The 19,791-nt window shown below is 40.2% G+C and overlaps 1 protein-coding gene across 2 annotated transcripts in view; it reads right to left on the bottom strand.

Moving 5' to 3' along the window:
* LOC119917210 (inositol polyphosphate-5-phosphatase A) overlaps positions 1–19,791 on the bottom strand; it is a 145,944-nt gene that overhangs the window by 88,992 nt on the left and 37,161 nt on the right. For both annotated transcript variants that reach the window (XM_038737408.1, XM_038737409.1), the window contains exons 2-4: positions 12,730–12,771; positions 1,017–1,117; positions 654–741 (exon numbers count right to left, since the gene is read on the bottom strand). In XM_038737408.1, coding sequence (XP_038593336.1) covers positions 654–741; positions 1,017–1,117; positions 12,730–12,771 — 231 coding nt within the window. The remainder of the gene's footprint in view (positions 1–653; positions 742–1,016; positions 1,118–12,729; positions 12,772–19,791) is intronic.

Raw genomic sequence — 19,791 nt, 5'->3', positions numbered from 1 at the left:
ATAAGCCAAATTCCCTAAAAGATGCATTCTTGAATTTAGACTCATTGAAGGCCATTCAAAGCCAAACACCACGCTCAACGTTGTCAACCGACTTTGGCTGCATTTGACAATCACGCTCGGCAACATTTAACATTCATGTACATAGTGGGTGATAGTTTCAATAGTTTATCTTCTGACTGCAGCAAACAGACATTGCAGTTTCAGCCACCAAGCTAAAATTACACCACAGTGCCCTAATTTAAGAATTTAATGTTCACAGTCTGAGATGTTTCCTTGTTAGTCACATCAGAATTCAGATCAAAGGGGGCTGTCAAGTCAATTACTGGTTTTCAATATTTAGTGAAAAAAACAGAAACGTGACTTTTTGTGCCTTATTTTTGAAAAAAAAGGTCCAATACATAATTCTGCAGTCTGTGTTGCTCATGTTATTCTAAGTTTATTTTATACATGTGTTTTGCCTGATCAGTCTTGAATATAATCTTTTTTGTAAATAGATTAAATCAAGAAAGAACTGAAATTGCCCACTTGAAAATCGAATTGAATCAAGCCTGGGATTCATCCCTAATTCAACACATGTAAGCTTAAATGAAGATCACTTCAAATTCCAAGAGTTTGTGTGTACTGAATCATTAATGTATGAAACAGTGACTTACTGTGAAATGCTCCAGGGAATTGTAGTTCTCATCGAGGTAGATGCGGGCTCTGTTGTACTCCTTCATAGGATCACTAGACAACAGCTCTCTGATGGACAGAATACACACACACACACACACACACACACACGAGTTAATATTTATACACTCCAAGATTTACACTATATGGTATATTTCTCTTAAAGAAAACAACATGTGCTGAAGTGCAGCTGTGATGCGACCAGTGGGGGGAGTAGTCAGTTCAGTTAAAAACGGACAACTCCAGCACGTTCAACAAACCGCCAAGTGGATGTTTTCTTATCATAGAAACTGCTGAGCCATTATATTATATTAAAACAAAAAAAACATAAGCACAAAACTTACTTGACAAAACTATCCACATGTGACATGGACGCCTCATAATTCTTCCCACCCACCTCTTGACAGTGCACTGCCAAGAAGTGAGGCTTATGTGTCTGTACTGTCTGTAAGAGAAGAGAGAGAAAGAAACACAGGTCAAAAAGGAGGGACAGGGAAAACCGTTCTACTGCACTTTATTTTTCAGTGCAAGTGCATCCAGTAACAGCTGTTACAACACTACAGTAAGCCTATTTGCTCCCAATAAACAAAGCTTAAGTCAAATTATTCAGTCGTGCACAAAACCTATGTGAGTGCAGTGCCTCATAATTCTTCCTAACGTGACTCTGGGACATGCTACTATATTTACACAAGACAAAGTGTCTTGCTAATGTAGGCAGAGGGCACTTAGTGAGCTTGTTCCACAAGCATAACGCCGGCCCCTCTTCATCTACCATTAGGATGTGCCTGCAGCACAGTGTGTATGTACAGCAGGGTGTGACAGATGCTCACACGTCACCACTTGTGCTGACACATCACTCGCAATACCAACAACAAACAGCTGCAGGAATATGTCAGGAATGTTTATCAGAATGTGGGCATGGCTCCAGCAAATACAGGCTGTGACAGAAAAAAAAAAGAAGTTGAAATGAATATAGACTTGCATGAAAGTTCTTTAATTACAGTAAAAATATGTATATACTTTAAAAGTAGAAAGACTCACTTCCTGCATGCTATCCCATCTAGAGTCACATGACCTCATGTTGCGTTCCTTTAACAGTCCCTCTTACACACAGTGAGGTGTTTGTGAGCACCCTGTCAGAGGTGCTCAGAGTGGTTGACCTCTAATGGAAAATCAATACCACATAGTGATTTAGAGCACTCACAAGCACTCACAGGTTGGGCCTATGGATGGTAGGAAAAGTCCATACATCACTGTCACTGGATATTGGGGGGTGGAGAAGCGAAAAAATGGACCCTGGACCCGAACGGAGCCCTGCTTCTTCACCAGCACCCCACTGCATAGCATTATGCTCACTACAGGCCCAATCAAATAAAAGTAATGTATGGCAATAACACTATGGATTTTCCATCAACCTATGGCTTGTCACTTAGCCCGATGACCCAAGAGCGGGGGACCTACAGCAGCTCAAACTTGGAAAGATTAGTGGACCTATCAACTCACGACGGAAAAGGTCACACTCTCAAGGAGCTTGCAACTAATGTCAGGTTCGAATGTGACGCCTGGGACGTGTGTGCGTGCACACACACTAACATACACGTGCTTGTGTTAACTGACAGCATTCTATTTATCTTTCCAGGCTGTAAATTCAGGTCTATGTTGGCAAACAGACAGTATCCAGGTAATTTTATTAACAGAATCACAATCACGCTATCAGCCCTAACCCAAACAGCATAAACCAGTGACCTTAATTTACTTTGGCAAAGAGCAATCCTGTAACCAATATCCAATTAAATCCACCACTATTAACAGGAAATTCTGTTGACATTTGAGTTGAGTAGTGACCGAAATATTGACATGCCAAATATTGTATCTATAAAACATGATTTTATGATGGCCAACAACAGTCGCCACCTCTCTAAACAACCCTCAGACAGTGACAGCTGCTATGGCAGTGGTGAGAAAATCCTATCTGGCCGTGCTGAACAGAGCACTGCCATATGGGACCATTTCTCAACCTCACAAGGATGTCAGATGCTGATGTGTTTGATATGGAGGTGTATGTGTGTCATCCTCTCCCTGATCTCCATCCTACCATGACCTGATTCTTGACATGGGAATGCCAAGGAGGTTTCCATTTGTCTACATTAAATATTTGTCAAGCCGTGGCCCACTGGAATATGCACTGCCCTACTAAAGTCTAATCCAATTCGGAATCTTCCAAATTCATATTTCTTTACATGGGTGCTCACAGCAAACATCCAGAATGCTCCTGGTTGTGTATGATCATGTTGTGTTGTTCATTTTTGTAAGAGAGAAGACCATGTGACGCACCTTGTGACAAAGAAGTTGTGACATAACAAACCTCAATCACAACTTTCCTCAAACTAGAATAGGCTAAATATCTTCAGAAAATGTAGCCTAGCTGCTGAAAATGTGCAGTTGAAACATTTGAAATAGGTGAACCAGTTGAATTTGTAGTTGAAGTGACAGCCGAATTCCATGTTGAATTAGCGATTAAAAATAGAGCCTAAGTATAATAGTGAATGAAATTGAAATGTCAGTAGAAGCAGGTGACAAATTAAGGTGGTGTCAGTTGAACTGAAGTCCTGAGAGAAGTCAGTGCCACATTAAGTGCTTCAACTGAAACAGTCCCAGCTGAAGTGTAAGCACTGTAAGCAGCTGTAAAGTACTAAGTTGTGTATAAACAATAAAAGTAGTAAAATGAAAGGGTTTTTATGTTCAAAGGTGAAGATCAGATAACTGAAACAGTTTCAAGTGTCAGTCACAATGTTAACCATTAAATTTAAATAGTCGTTGAAGAGAAAGTGACAAATGCAGTTGAAATGTTAGCTGATGCTTAAGTGGTGAAAGCAATGGAAATGTCATTTGAAGAGTAAAAGACGAACGCAGTTGAACAGTGAAGAATAGAAACAGTGTGTTTCATCTTCATAAACTAGCATAGATGTCAAAAGCTGCACTGTGCACCAGATATTATCTACTAGACAGAGAGGGCCTTTGATGAGGACTAATCAGGAGAGCCTGAGTCGTATTTCATGAGTCTATTTCGAGGTGAAAAATAATCACAGGAATCTGAGGAGTTTGTGAGCTGATGTACGACGAGGCTTCTTTGCTTCATTGTCCAAACTGTGGTTCATTCACTCACTCAAAAGCTTCTGTGAACATAATATGGGAAATATAGGGATTCGGGAGACAATCTGGAGTTCATCATGTTACTTTTTTATTAAATTAAAACCCTTCAATTCCAATACATCTCTTTGACAGGCAGGCCTGGGGTTAAAGTCTTCACAAGCAATAATATAATTACAGATTGAGTCTTTAAAGCTTGAGTGCAGGACTTATACATATAAACGCACATCTGTTAAATTCAAGCCCTTTCCAGAAAGATTCACAGGTAAATCCCTCTGTTCGCAGAGTATTTAAATCTGGGCTCGGTTCCTGCACTTGAGCAAGTAGTGAAGTATTTTACGCCAAACAGCAATGATTGGTTTGCTGAATCTGAAAGTGGGAGCAACTCAGAGCCATGTAGAGAGCTCCAAAATCCTTGGAGAGATCATTTATTGCGGTAAGTATAAGTTTTTTATGATTGTATAGTTTGTGTTAATATGCTTTTGCAACGTTGTATTGTATGCAGTCATGCCAATATAGCCACTTGAAACTGATACTGAACGGAGAAGACGCAACTCTCTCTCTACATGGCACTGGAAAAACTGTAGTGACGGAGTAGGACACAGCAACCAGGAAAAGTTTCTGAGGGGAAGAATTACAGTCAAAAAAAAAGAAAGCGATCGACGGCAAGAACAAATACGGATAACCATTGGTGTAGCTTTTCCTCCTTGGATAGCGCTGAGCTGAGAAACTCGACTGAGGGCAGACATGAATGTCATGTTACTGCTCTTGGACAGGTAAGTATTTGTAAGACATGTAACCTTTTGATTTCCTCAATCCAAATAATGGGAATTGTGGACATTTCTCGGTTACCATTATGAACACAAGCCTGGGGCAAGCTCACCTGTGGGCATCCGTCATTAACATGTGTGGACGGTGTTTGTGTAGTCACTCTCACTGCCAGAAGGGGAGACAAAAGTTCTGCACTTCAGGTTTTAACAAAACATCAAATCAATAAACTATCTGATGACTTGTAGTACTGTGCATCTACAATTTTACAAATCACAAGACTGGATGTGGGGACACGATCACTGGCCTCTGACAGTGGTTTCCAATGCAAATTGGCTGTGGGATTATTCAATTTAGTGTGGTGCAATGCAAAGCACTGTTCGTACTCCCGCAGCAGCAATACCCGATTCCCATTTAACTCCGTCTATTGCACACATGTGGAGCAGGCAAATGACTCTGCTTTGCTTACATGTAAATTACTGGGATATCCTTAGACTGAGTGAGAGTCCTGATACAGGATTAGATAGGACTTACTAGCATGAGAAGGAAGGGAATGAAAAGCAAAAACTTTGAAAAAGCCTTAGTCATTGCATGTATCATGGGCCTCCCAAATAATAGTAGTTAATAATTTTGCCTTTTCACTTAACATTACTTTCATATTGTCCAATAAAATTCAAGCTAAACCCAAGTCCCAATAATTCACCCATAGCTGCAATATTGAACAGTTCTGGTAACTTATGATCGCAACACTTCTTTTGTGGAGGGAAAAGTAAAAAAACAACAACATCCCTTTAACTGTAACTGAGCCTGAGGGATGTTTCTGTGCTCTTTCGTGTAATACAAGTCATACAAGTTAAGACCACATGAAAGAAAAGCTGAATGAGTAATAGCACATACATTGATTCATGAGTAAGTGCTGGCTGCCAGATGTTAATATATTTTTAAACCTTACACTCAGAGGTAGGTTCCTGTAAATGGTTAAAATCACATTTTTATTTGTAAAAAACGCACTGCAGTTCTTAGAAAAGAGACATACACGTGCAGACATCTTATTGCAGCTCCGTTTGTTCTCCCGAATAAAACTGAACAAAACAAGTTAACACAGCAGAGTTTTTAACTTTAAACTGCTCCAAACATGCATGGTATGAACACAGCGTGTCAGAAATCACAGCCACTGAAAAGAAACCTACATAGAGTCGTATCAAGAGGAGAGTGAGCACTGAAGCAGGTTTTATGGTAACTAGTGCAAACATGTCCATGAACTATGACCGAGTTGTGACATAAAATTAAAAAAAATGTATTTCCTCAAGGAATTCCCTTAAGCTGCAGACCCGCTGTGCCGTTCACTGTACTGAATAGCTGAAAGAAACAAGGCACAACTGCTAGAATACACACAAACATAAATATATGTAGGAACTCCGCAGGTACCAACAGGCAACCTTGTCCAATGTCCTTTCTTGTAGTCGCACATCCACAGAAGCCAGTTTAACAGCTTGTCTTGTTTATTTTCCAGGATGTGGCAGAGGAACTATGGTGCGATTCGTTTTGGCGCACACAAAATAAGACATCACTTTACTTACAAGCAAGTGACAGTTGACTGGGTGTGAAATGCATTCAGCTGCCTTGGTGTAGCGATGCACCTGGTATTTTGGGGACGTATTACAGTGTGAAGTGGCCACACCAGCTTCTTAAATGTTTCCTGATGATAAGATGTTCCTGTATGACTAAAAGCGACAGTGCTGATTCAGTTTGTTGGGTGTTACACCAAAGTTTTCCTGTGTGAAACAGCCTCTGGATTCTTGCGAAGTCACCTCAAAGCAGAAGCCGTGACACTATGCTGTATTAAACATATAATGTGCTTTTCATATCCACTGAGGTTTTTGTAGTGAAGAACACATCATAGTTTGAATAGTTTGTGACCAAATAGCAGGCGATGGACCAGAAGACACAGTGAGTGTATTGTGTGTGTAGAGGAGTCACGATGAACTAGCGCAGCATGGCTGATTGTAGTTAACTCTAGCCGTCACTGCTGGTTGTTCCCAGCCGTGCCCAGTTCAGAGTCTGATGCTTCTTTCCATGACGTCAGCCAGCAGCGACACAGAGCTGGCATGACGCTACAGGCCTGCCTGGTTCACACAGGGGCACACCTTTCTCCCCCTCTCTCTCTCTGCATGCTTTTCTCTCCCTCTTTCTCAATGCATACACATTAGCAGACACGACACCCTCCTCTAAAGTGTGCAAGCCTGCTGCACAATGCAAACTGAATTCCTCAATAGCCATAACCACAGTATGCCTCCAGTCCCCCCCCCCCAACACACACACAGTGCTTCTGCTATCCTAGTGCGAAACAAAACATACAGGCTGGAATCACCTGGCAATCGACATGTTTTGGCATGCCAGTGACAGTAATAATTACAGGAAAGAGTAAAGCAAAGTTGACAAAGACTCAGACATGCAGAGGCCATGCAGCTGAGTCTGTTCTTCCCTATTTTCTGACTTCCGTAACCGGCTGTACAGTCTCAGAAGAGGTGAAATTCTCTTGGCATAATGAGCCTTTGAGAGATTTAGATTAGTTGGCGTGAGAGACACAATAAACACTACTAAAAGTGAAATTTTTGTGATGTCCCAAACCAGTTTCAAAGATCAGTATCAGAACCTACTGATGCCTATCTAATTGGTTAGTATTGACACGGAAGTAAAAGTAAATGTATCAAAGCTGAAAGCCAAGAGGACGGAATGGCCAAAATAACGTTAGAAGATAAATAAGTAAATAAATGCTTACACAGTCCACATAAAGATCTCATTTGTTTTGTTCTTTTCATTTAGACATGGCATATTTTTTATCCAAAAAGTCTGTAATATATTATTTAGTTGTGTAGCGTGAATTATAGCTAACACTGACTATCTTTCACCTTCTGACGGAGGTTACTTAGCCTAACTTGCTCGCTTTCTTTTTCCAAGTGGAATACAAACATAACAGCTCACTGGAATCTCCCAAATGTTGAAAGTTGTAAAGGGACAGACGTCGACACCCAACACTAAGTGGGATTGTTGATAAGGGGAAAAATATCTTCTATCAATATTTGTCTACTACACGTGGCTATTAATTCACAGCGTGTCTCTAAAGCTGATGATACACAGAGCAACTTTTAGAGCAATCATGCAGGGCAACGTTGCCGTCAATGGTAATGAGTAAAGATTACTACCGAAATCCCCTTCCCCCACCACCCGTCCCGCACCGCCGCTATCCGTTCAAAACATAGTCAGACTTGCCACTAGCAAGGTTGCCCAGCAACATTGCTCAAAAAGTTGCCCCGTGTATCATCAGCTTTAGCCACGCCAGCCCTCGGATGTCAGTCACCCACTGCCATGGAATTCAATTCCTTTCAAAGAACTTTATCTGTTAGGAACTTCATTTGTGCTGAGCATGAGTGCGTGTACTGTTTACATTAACAAAAACCCAGCACAATACACCACACAAAAGTCACATACCAGCAATCAACGGTTTTAAGTAAGTAAAGCTTGCAATGCACAATAATACATGATACAGAGGCGATAAAGATGCTTGAAGCTTAGACACTGTTTCCTTAAATATGTCCAAAAAGGATTTTATTCTCTTTTGAAAGTTATGCACAATGGCTTATTTGGTTGCTTTTATATCCTACAGTATACAAACAATAAGCTAAACGTACTTTCTGTTGAGTGAAAGGAAGTAGAAGTCATGAGGCCAGCCGCAATATATTCCAGCTCTTATAAATGCTGTTGATGTGAAGTGGCATAAGAAGACTTAATGGAACTTATTGGTCTGGCACTTACCAGGAAACCTAATCAGCATTCACTTCTTGGTTATTAGTCCTGTATCAAATTTATCTGTATGCGTGTTCAGTTTATATGAGGAAATTCATGACTCCCACTTGAGGCAATCCATTACAGATAGAGCACTTGACTGCAGAAGCGCTGTAGTAAAATACAGACCTCAAATGCCTTGTGTACACAGAGTTGTTCTGAGGTCTTTGACGTGTACCGTATTAACAAGTATTATTTCAAATTTCAAACATCCTTATTAGATGGATCACAACTCAACTATTAATCTCAATCTTTTGGATTAAAATATACATTTTCATGTCCTTGCAACAATATTTGAATATGTGAAAGACAGTATTCATGTAAACACTTGGGGTTAAATAGAATGACAACAGACAGTGTGTGTGTTCAGGGTGAGTCTGGAATATTTTCTGTCACAACCAATGGACCAATGCTTCACGGGAATAGTAAATAAGATTGTTCATTCTATCCATCTATCGTGTAATATCAGCACTAATAAGAGCCAACAAGAACACAAAAAACTTGGCCAGGCATATACTCTTTATAGCATGTAGCATTGGATGCAGCCTGAGGAAGAGTACCAAGTTTGCATGCATTTGTATATATATTATGCATATAAAAACAACTCTGATTCTCTGCATTGATGCTCTCTTACATTCAAGAAACTCTTAAAACAAAAAGCATGTTTAACTTCTGCCCACACAAACACATTTCATAAAATCTACTATTATGAATGAAGTGTAGAGAAGATAATGTAACATTGTCCGATGGCCTGGCGGTGGCTTTACGTTTTTCAGAGAGAGACATGAGACAGAGGTAAAATGCAAGCACAAACGTGGCATTTATTGTCTTCCATACAAACAAGAGGAGACACCGACACCAACAAGCAACAAAACTTACACTGAAAGTAACTCACTGCCTTTTATACACTCTTTGCTGCAGTTAATTAAGTGGGTAAAACTACTCAGGTGGGACCACCATCATTTAGAATAATAAATATTTACCCAATAACCCAACACCATAGAAAAATAGAGCCCAAAGAATTAATATTTACATAAATACAAATTTCTATCAGTAAATCAATAAAGCATACTCAAAATAATCACATAAATCAGCATTGTTGATGGCTTTACTCCCCCCCTCTCAGCTTCATGGTTTGCTCCTGCAGCTGTTAAGCAGGTGCTTGGGCCTACAACACTCCTTTGCCTCCGCCCCCTGCTGAAGAGACAACCAGGAAGAGGTGAGTACTTACATTGTTCATCTTATCTTCTTTAAACTAATATAACAACTAACTGAAATGGAGTAAGAGCACTCAATACTATGTCGTGAACCCTGACTATCACTGATTGAGGTTTCTTTCCACACAGGCAGGATGGCCAGACCCCCCCTGTGGAACTACTCACAACAAAGACAGCCATCAAATGTTTCACAAATTAAATAAACAATCAAAATAACAATGTGTATGGCTCCTGCTTTATCAGTAATCCCCACCTTAATACTCTGTTGACTATTTCAGGTAATGGAACCCCTGGTCTCCATTACAAACATCTACAAGAAACCCTTGCTGTCAATATGAAGGGGCGTGAGCTCAGTGCAGTTCTCTGAGCCTGAGTTTTCTCAATAGTTCATGAGACTCCCCTTATCTTCTCTTTCACTTTAACTGAACACTTTTCATTCAATAGTCGTAACTACACTGTACAGACATTCACCAATAAGCTCACAGTGTAAGATTGTGGTGTCATGACTGGAAAAATTCATGTCTGGGTCACATGCAGTTATTCCAGGATACCTCTTATTGATAAAGGCGCAACTGGATAACCACTGTAAGTCAAACCAACCCGGAATCTTGTGCTGTTTTAGAGCGAAAATGTGTCATTCACTAAACTCACACCGCCCTCTTCAGTACATATGGATTTCTACTCACTTTCTAAACAACAACAAAAAAACCCTCTCTCTCATTAGTAGTATTATCGCCTGGCATTGCTGACTGCTAGCGTACCTGGATGCCAACCCAGGTAGGATCCTGTTCCTGTCCTCTCTTGCTGTATAGAGACATTGGCGCTACAACATCAAGCTACATTCATGGCTCTAATGCCCCTTGTTGGCACTGGCACGCTACTATTACTGACACATAAATCAATACTGGGCTATTTAGCCTGACAGCAGTATTGAGTAATGCTATAAGAATTGCTAAATTCCAGCCAGCCTTACTGATAAATTTAAAGACACAGCTAATTTTATTATTTATTATGTCTCTTTCTATATCAGTATTTCTCCTTGGGTGTCTTTCATTAACTTTTTGTTGTCTATCTGACTTTCCTTTTGTGTAACTCTGTCATCAAGTCCCGTAACATTTGACTTTGGCAGCTTGTACCAACTTCTGTACGGACGGTTTGATGCTAGTGAAGTGATCTGCATCTATTTTTTCCATTTTTCAAAAAGGATGAAGAAAAGAGGCTGTCTGTCCCTTTAGAGCATTTGTAGAAAGTCTGTTTTACACGCTAGCAAGCTAAGCTAACTAACTTCCACTCTGAAAGTTGAAGCTATATAGCTTAGCTCACTAACATTAGTGCTGATTCCCACTGATGGTACCTTTTGTTAATGTTATTTTAACAGCTGCTGAGTAATCAGTAGCTCCACCACACTTGATGTTGTGTTCAACCCATATTACAGCTAGCTAGCTTTAGATGCGCTTCTTTCATAGGTCCAGTTGTGGTGATGGCAAATGTCTAAGCTGTCACAACTCACAGCAACAGGTGGTCAGCACTCCATACATTACCCCATGATTGACAAAAATAAATTTACAAGCACAGAACGCAGTATGCTGAAATTACCTTTCAAAACCACACCAGAGTTGTAAAGAAGAAAATAGTAATTTTGGTAAACTTAGCAAAACTACATGTCTCTCTCTCTCTCTCTCTCTCTCTTCGGTCTGTCACTTTCAGCAGCACTTTCAGACAGCAGTTAAGAGTTCTCGCTGCCTCACTTCCCTTACCCCAGTGGAAAGAGTTGTGGTTAGTCAGGGTTTCTATGTAGATGAAAAGATAAGATATGAAACATGACTGAGCTCAAGCTTTTGCTTTTTGAAAAAAAAACAATGAATTTAGAAGGGTGAAAATAAGGTGAATAAGATCACAGCAGCTTAAAAAAACATTAGTCTGCAAGATTTTTTTTAAAAAGGACTGTCAAACAGGATCAGTTGATTATGAAAAGATAAATGTACATTTTGCACAGTCACAAACAAGTGCATCATAGGTTGCAGCAAAACTACATTTAGATTTTCTCTTTGCAAAAAAAGACATTGCATCTATAGGAAGCACATTTTTAGTTAAATTCAACAAATATTTCCTGCTAGATTTCTGTGTGCTCTGCAAAAAAACTGTTTTTCCTACACAGCCCTGGCTCTCCACATGGAAAACAAAGAAAGCGGTGTGGACCTTGCCCACAACATTGTACTGCCAATCAGCAACAGGTAGAGCTTATGCACAGGAGAGATGGGGGGGAGGGGGTAGAGAGAGTTCTATACAGCAGCACATTCAAACTTGCTGGACTAGAAACAGCCAAAGAGGAAAATCTGAGGAAGCACTGAAGGGAGGAGTGTATTTGTTTGGCAGTTGAGTTCACCTATCAACACTCCTTATGCAGAATCATTTAGTCTCCCTTTAATCTACAGAGTTTCAACTGAAAAAGAAAATCACATGGACTACCCCCAAGGTTTGTGGTCACAGTCCCATGACAACTCTTGAAGTTACAGAAACACTGCTGGGCCTGCTGGGTGAATAGCACATCGAACTGTACTACTACTGCATAGGAGTCTATAGAATTTGAAAACGTAAAGGACAGTTGTCAAGGCATAACCAATGACCTGTTGATGTTTACGAACCAAGACTTGACAGTCTAACAATGGGATAGCCGTAAGTGCTAAAATCAAAAATCAAACTGAGTTGTAAATTTGGAGAACTGTGACACTCCCACTACTGTAGCATACTGGGAAATGATGATGTGGACAAAATAAGTAGATAACAATTCAGATAACGCACAATAGTAAAAACTGTAGTATGATAAAGTACATAAAGAACTGCACTCCAAGTATGTATTGATCAGTGTCCCTATGGTATATTCTCAATTTGTGTAAAAAATATATTCAATGCCATTTCTTATTACATTCTGTCATTATGTCAAATAGAAATAATAATAATAACCTTTTAATTTATGTTAGACTATATTAGAAGATATTTTATTTATATCGTGTCATAAGCGCCATTGTTGGACTAACATCATTACATATTTGAGGATGGATACTGCATCACCTACCTGGTAAAACTCCCTCAGCCATGTTTTCTGTAGATTTTCAGGCTGGAAAGAGAAAAAAGAAAAGATGTTAGCGATATATTTTCTGACATCATCACAGGTTTGAAGTGTGTGTTTTAACTTGTTTAAAATGCCAGACGGGTTGTGCAGGATCACATAATTTGGCAATCAGAAGAATACATGACAAAACTCACATCTGGATGCTGTCATGTTAGACCCAACTCTGATATTTGACATCTAAACTAATGCCAAACATCTAAAGACAAAACTTGTAAGATTTCTCTTGACCAAACACATTGGTACATGAGCATGGGGTATGTGGAAATATATATACATATACAGTATACTGATACACACACACACACACACACACAGTATATAATATGTATCATCATGTGCTGCTGTCAAGTGACAGGAAGTGGTCTTTCTCCAGTTACAGCATCTTTCTATCATGAATCATGTTTTCCAGGGCATTAACGAGCCTCACGCCATCTTCTTTCTCTCACCTTCTTTTTCTCTGCCTGTATCGGTCATTCCCTCCCTCTCTCCCCTCCACTTTAAAAGGCCATTCCCAGACCTGGACTCCTTTTGGTTTGTGCAGTGGAAACAGAGACAGAGCCCTGGGCAGTCTACCATTTAAGGAAAGATCTCCCTATGTTGATAACTAGGTCTGATGAACAACTGTGTGTGTGTGTGTGTGTGTGTGTGTGTGTGTGTGTGTGTGTGTGTGTGTGTGTGTGTGTGTGTGTGTGTGTGTGTGTGTGTGTGTGCGTGTGTGTGTGTGTTTTGAAGACTTTGTCCTAACAAGACTAGTCTATAATAAGAGTGCACAAGGGATCTAAAGGGTCTGTTGGTATCTGTAACAAAGCCCTAATATATTTAAGAAGAAGGTGTCCTTGGATGGCATCAGGGCACAAAGCACACCAAATACCACATCGCCATGACAACTCAATATCTGAAAACATTTTACTTATTGGAAAAAAACTAAATCTGACTTAATATTGATGTGGGCACACACATTCCATACTTGCAGGTGAACAGGTTTTTGCCAGGGGTGAAATGTAACTAAGTACTGTACTTTTGAAGCATCTGTATTTAATAATCACATTTTATTCTACTCCATGTATTTCACCCTTAAAAACATACTACTGTGTGTGTGGTCACATGAAACCACCCTGTCCAGTCCTGCTCAGCTTCCAGACCGAAGTCAGGCAGAGGTTAGCTAGCGCTAACCAGCTTCACTTTCCAGCAGTTGGCGAAACAATAGACATCCATTTTATTTTCGGACACACTGTGACCTTCACTAGACATTTACTGCCAGAATGACAACTAATTTGCTCTTTTTTTCCGTCACTTTCTGCCACTCTCTCACATTCGCTTAGCCACTCACTCGCTATGAACACACACTGCAGCTGTCACATAACTTTGATGTCCTTTGATGAATGAGGAGAGGCAGCTAGCAAAGCGTGTGTTGTCGAGCTCGCGCAGTGTGCAGGTGAAAATCAGTAGTTCCACATTGACAAATAATAACATGAGTGAAATTTTAGTAGCAGCTCTATAAGTCAGCAGCGGCGATGCGCCAAATATAGTGTCTCCAGAATGTGGAAATCAATATTACCTACATTAACATATTTACATATTACATGTAACTTACTAACTTAAAAAAAAAGAGAGAGAATTTGGTGTTTGGTGGGTTCCAAGCTAGCTGTTTCCCCTGCTTTCAGTCTTCTTATTTGAAGAGTAACACCAACAAATACCACCAAAGTTCATAAAAATCTCTAAAGCTGTTTGTTTGACCTGTATACAAATAGTTGTGCAAAAAGAGCAATTTGTGGTTTATGGGAGCATTACAAACTGTAACTATTTCTTGGTGAACAACTGTTTTTATTAAAACAAGATACAAGTACTAATTAGTGTGCCCCTGCATTCGGTCTTCATGCTAAGCTAACTGGCCTTCTGGTTCTAGCTGTGCTTAACACACTGTCACAAGTGTGATATCAACCTTCTCATCTAAATCTTGGGACAAAGCCTGAAAGACTAGAAGAAATTGTTTCCATTAACTTGCAGAGAATGGTCAGGAGGGACCATAAATCTTACAGCTGTGAGTAAATACAGAAGACAATACACCGGCAATCCTACAAATCCAGCGGGAAACATGCCAAAACGAGGACGCTAACTGGAAGCTTGCACTGTTTATATGCTAGGAATCTTGGGGTAAAATTTGATCCTAACCTCTGTTTTGATGATCATGTTAAAAATGGCGTTCGGTCATGTTTCTTCCTGCTCAGGCCAATCTTTGTATCAATTGCTAATATACAAAAAAAGTTGTACATGATTTTATCCAGGCCTACATCCTGCTTGATTACTGCAAGGCACTTAATAAGCATAACATAAGTCTCAAGCTGGTACAAAATGCTTCTGCTCGACTCTAGGGCTGAAAGAATTAATCGATTAAATTGCTTACTAAAATGCATCGACGCAAATTCTTTGCATCGAGGCTTCCTTTAATCCATGTCACTGTAACATAACTATAACACACTGGTTTGCGCAGACACTTATTACTATCACAAATCGCGCTTACGCTGTAAGAACACGTGATTATGATGCCGCTGTTTGCAAAACGGAGGAAGAGAGAGAAAATAGCGAGGGACGAAGAAGAAAGTGTCCAAAGTTATTACAGGGATTATTTAAAGCTAAAAGAAAACAACAACTCTGTATTGTGACAAGCAAAAGTACTTCTTAAACAACGCATCGATGAAAATCATCGTTAGCTGCAGCCCTACTCGAATTGTTAACGCGGACAAAGAGGCACAATCACACCTGTGCTTGGCAACCTCCGCTGGCTCCCCGTTAGATTTTGACCCGAGTTAAAAAATTGTATAGCTCAATTTTAAGGCCTTAAATGGCCTTACTCCTAAATGCATTTCTGATTTATTGGCCTGGTATGTGCCCTCTCAACCATTTAGACATTTTGTGACAAAGGGTGATTTGGCTTTTGCTATTACAGCCCCCACACCACGGAACGGTCTGCCTACTGAAGTCAGATACGTCTCTAGCTTCTTTTAAATCCCTTCTTAAATCTTTTCTGTGAGTGAAAGCATTTGGAAATGTTTGATGCATGTTTTTTTTGTTTTTTTTTTTTTTTACTGTTTTTATTCGTATTGATTTGATCTCATTTAATGTCTTTACTTCCTCTTTGCTCATGTTATTTGGCCTTATTCTTATTTTTACTGCCTTGTCTGGTTATTATTTTTATAAGATACTATATCTATAAAGTTAAAAAAATAAAAATTATTATTTATTATTTATAAGCTGTTACATTTGCGGGTTGGGTGAGAAACATGAGAGAACTGGAGTTATGTGAACTTTGTAAAAAGAAACTACCAGCTCTTTATCAGTGTGCCTCCATCAGTAGACAAAGAAGTGACAGTTGCAAAAAACACATTTACAAGAAATTTAATGAGAATGACTAGAGGTGACTGGATGTGAAGACTTCAGATTAGAATATTTACATCACACATACTATATGATATTATGTACTGACCATCAACACCCGCTGATGATATGGGCGTGAAGGTCGTCACGCCCATCATGTTCATAATTGGCAGTTACAACAGTTGTAACATATGTCCCCACATTAAAGCAAATAAGTGTTGTTTCCTTAAATGAACTATTCCTTTACCATCAAGGTAGGAATTAATCCTTTTTTGCACTTCCCATAGATATACTCCCATACAAACCGATTAATTAATGCAGTCCAGAGCTCATGCCTGATATATGCTGACATTTCCATGGGCACCTAAGTGTCTCAAGACTCAGCAAGTGTGTGTGTGTGTGTGTGTGTGTGTGTGTGTACCATCGTCCCAGCCTCGGCCAGATCAGACAGAGCATAGGTCTATATAAGGACATAAACCCTGGACCTTGTCATTAGTCACATAGATGGAGGAAGAGAAAAAGAGAGTGAGACTGAGACAGGCAGACAGAGGAACAGAAAGGTTCAAACCAGGGAGTTGCCACCTGACCATCTTGGTGGCATCATCAACGGCCATACACAGTCATAAGTTTACACTGACAGGTCAGACTCATTGCGTGCGTGCGTGCGTGCGTGTCGTGCCCGTGCTTCAGGGTTGTAGTGGGGCTGGGCGGTATATTGGTATAAGCTTATACCGAAATATTTTCAAAAGAGATATTAAATTAGACAAAACCGTTTATACTGATATAGTTTGATGTTGAGTAAATTAATATGTTTCAAAGTCCTGCCAGCGTTTGCTCCTCTCTCTCCCTGTGCATCTGCACGCAGCCAACAACATGGATGGAGAGACAGCGCTGGTCGACGCTGCTGAAGCTGCTTGTAAAAAAAAAAAAAAAAAAAAACAGTGGTTCAGCCAGTGTTTCCTCACACATGCACTTTACTTCGGGGGGACACCCAGGTATATTTGGTGACAGGTAGCATTTTTCAGAGAAACAGTCATTACGTTACAAGTCGCGGGCATGGTGGATATTTTACAAGTGCGGACCAGGTAAAGCGACAATGAACACAATAGTGCAGATGTAATTCGTTGATTTTGTTTTGAAAGGATCACATGCGGCGCAGCTGCTCCTGTGAACAGAATCATGGGAGGAAAGAAGACAGGCGACTTTATATAACGTAGCCTACTACTGATGGAGAAAGTTACCAGCATAGAGGTAACCAGGGAGAGGCCGGAAGAAGCGGGGCACACTGACGTGTTTGCAGCAGAGGTATGTTAGGTCTGTGAGTGTGAAGAGAACTGAAGGAGGCAGATTCAACAAGTGAGTGACACTTAAATAAGGTGGAGAATGAAGTACAATTAAAATGGTGAAATAACAAACAAGCCAAGTTCATGCAGTAGGAACCCCCCCCCCCACTTAGCAGAAAAAACAGATACTTATTTTATACCGGAGTTCTGCCTAACACTAACTGTATACTTTTTGGTCCATATCGCCCAGCCCTAGGTTATAGTACATCATGCAGCTCACGTTTGTGTTGGTGGCTTACTGGCGAACGGTGCCCAAAAACCACATTTCAAATATGCTTCTCTGTATGTCTCAAGTTTAGATAGTGATTGTGCCATCCAGTAAAATGGCAGCCTCTGACGAATCATCCAGATATTTTTAGCTCTTTCGATTGGTTGTTTCTCCCAGGACCACTGCACTCTCTCCAGTTTCAGAGTTTTCCTGTGCATCACACTCATTTCACAAAGACTCTGCGCAGCACAGGGTGCAAGGCTGATGCATTTAATCTCGCAAAAATCTCCCTCCAAGTGCACAAGTGGACAACACAGCAGATGGCAAATTAACAAAGGGGTGACCATGATAATGAGGCAATAAAACCAAACTGTTGACAGTTTTACACACAAGTCTTAAAGTATCTCATCTGGGGAATATGTGGTGGCCTAGATCAACTCGACATGGAGCGGAGAGTGGAAAGAAAACAGCTACAGCAGCTTGGTTGTATAGAAAATCATCCAGAGCTTTATAGAGTGTGCAGATTTAGGCTGACCCATCTCTGATGTGATGGTTCTGGGGAACTGATGTTGGCCTTGCCAGGGTGGCTCAGAGGAAGACCGGCAGGCCTTCAGAGGCCTGTGCCCTGGAGAGAAAGTGGGCTAATAGCGGAGGGGAAGGGAGGTCGAACAGAGTCTATATCTGTAGCCACGGCACTCTGCCACCCGCCCTCAGCTTATCAGAAGTTAATTTGCAGTTAATTAGAAAGTTGGGCTATACTAGCAGAGAGGTAAAAATAAACCCATACCCTCCCCAGCCTCTCCTCCACGCACACCTCCTCTTCCTCCGCTGGCACATTCGCTCGCTTAGTTCTCTCCACCTCCTCTCTTCTTTGCCCATGCCTCTGTTTTCTCAGTTGATGGCCTACTTTTGAGACAGCGTGGGGAACTAAGAGACTCTGCTTGGGTTTTTAGTGGAGATATATTTAAAATCCAAGCCATTAAAAGTACATCTCTAATGCTGTTGCACTCTTTGATCACAGAGTGGAAAATACTAGACAGAACTGTGACCCTTCAATATGACAATACATCTCTTCCTTTTCAGTTTGATCTGACATTAAAGCATAGCAACCTTCAACTTATCAGCTCTTCTTTTAACTATTGCAACACAAATGCCCAATCTTTGAATTTAACAAAGCCAATACAAAGCACTGTAGCGGGGCATGTTGGGCAAAAGGTGGCGTCACATGGAGTAGAACTACATTCTGAAATTATAAATGTGAATGACCTTGTGATGATATTTCAAAGTATCAAATGTGTAGATCTGGCTGGACAATATGGCCAAAAATATTATCACTACTTCTATATCGTTAATTATCAAATAGTATCAAATAGTTATTTCTTTCAAGTTTAAAGGTTGATTTCTGCTCCTGAGTGAGAGTTGAATCCTGATGGTTAATTGTGGTTTAAACTGTTCTTTATGGTCAGAAGATGATAAATACTTGATGCCAAACAGTAGATCACTTCACAAATCTGAGGTAGAACATTCAAAACTATTATGATAAAATCTTTTATCCTATCAATAGCAGTAATAGACCTTACTGAAAAGTCTTTATTGGAACTACTTTCTACAGCTTGAATAATCACCAAACAAAATGAACAATAACCCAAATATCTGTATGACTAGAAGCTACTTTGTGAGAAATATTGTTGTTTTTTATGATTTGAGTGAACTGACTGTAACCGAAACCACAAACGGGTGCTGCAACACACCATTCTCTAATTAGGAAATTGTGCCTATTTGTTATAAACTTAATTTCCAGTGAAACGTGTGGTTATGTCTCTGTAACATGAGGAAAGTGATGAATCAAAACATGTGTGCACACATTCACTAGATTATTCTCACAAGATAACATAATACTGCTAGAAATGTCTTCCGTATGTAGTCTGTACTCTGACAATAACATGCAAAGTGTACCGATGCTCTCCTGCTTTAAATGTGGTGTGCTGGACTAAAACACAAACATGAAGCTTTACGAGTCGAGCATAGGTCACAACCTTCAGGCTACCACAGAGCCTCACAGGTCGTGACCTGAAGTGC

This window comes from Micropterus salmoides, unplaced genomic scaffold, assembly GCF_014851395.1.
Source record: "Micropterus salmoides isolate LMB-PRFRI ecotype aquatic unplaced genomic scaffold, ASM1485139v1 Ms_hic_scaffold_22, whole genome shotgun sequence".
NCBI lineage: Eukaryota > Metazoa > Chordata > Actinopteri > Centrarchiformes > Centrarchidae > Micropterus > Micropterus salmoides.
The sequence above is the reverse complement of the archived record's forward strand: the minus strand, read 5'-3'. Positions and strand labels throughout refer to the sequence as shown.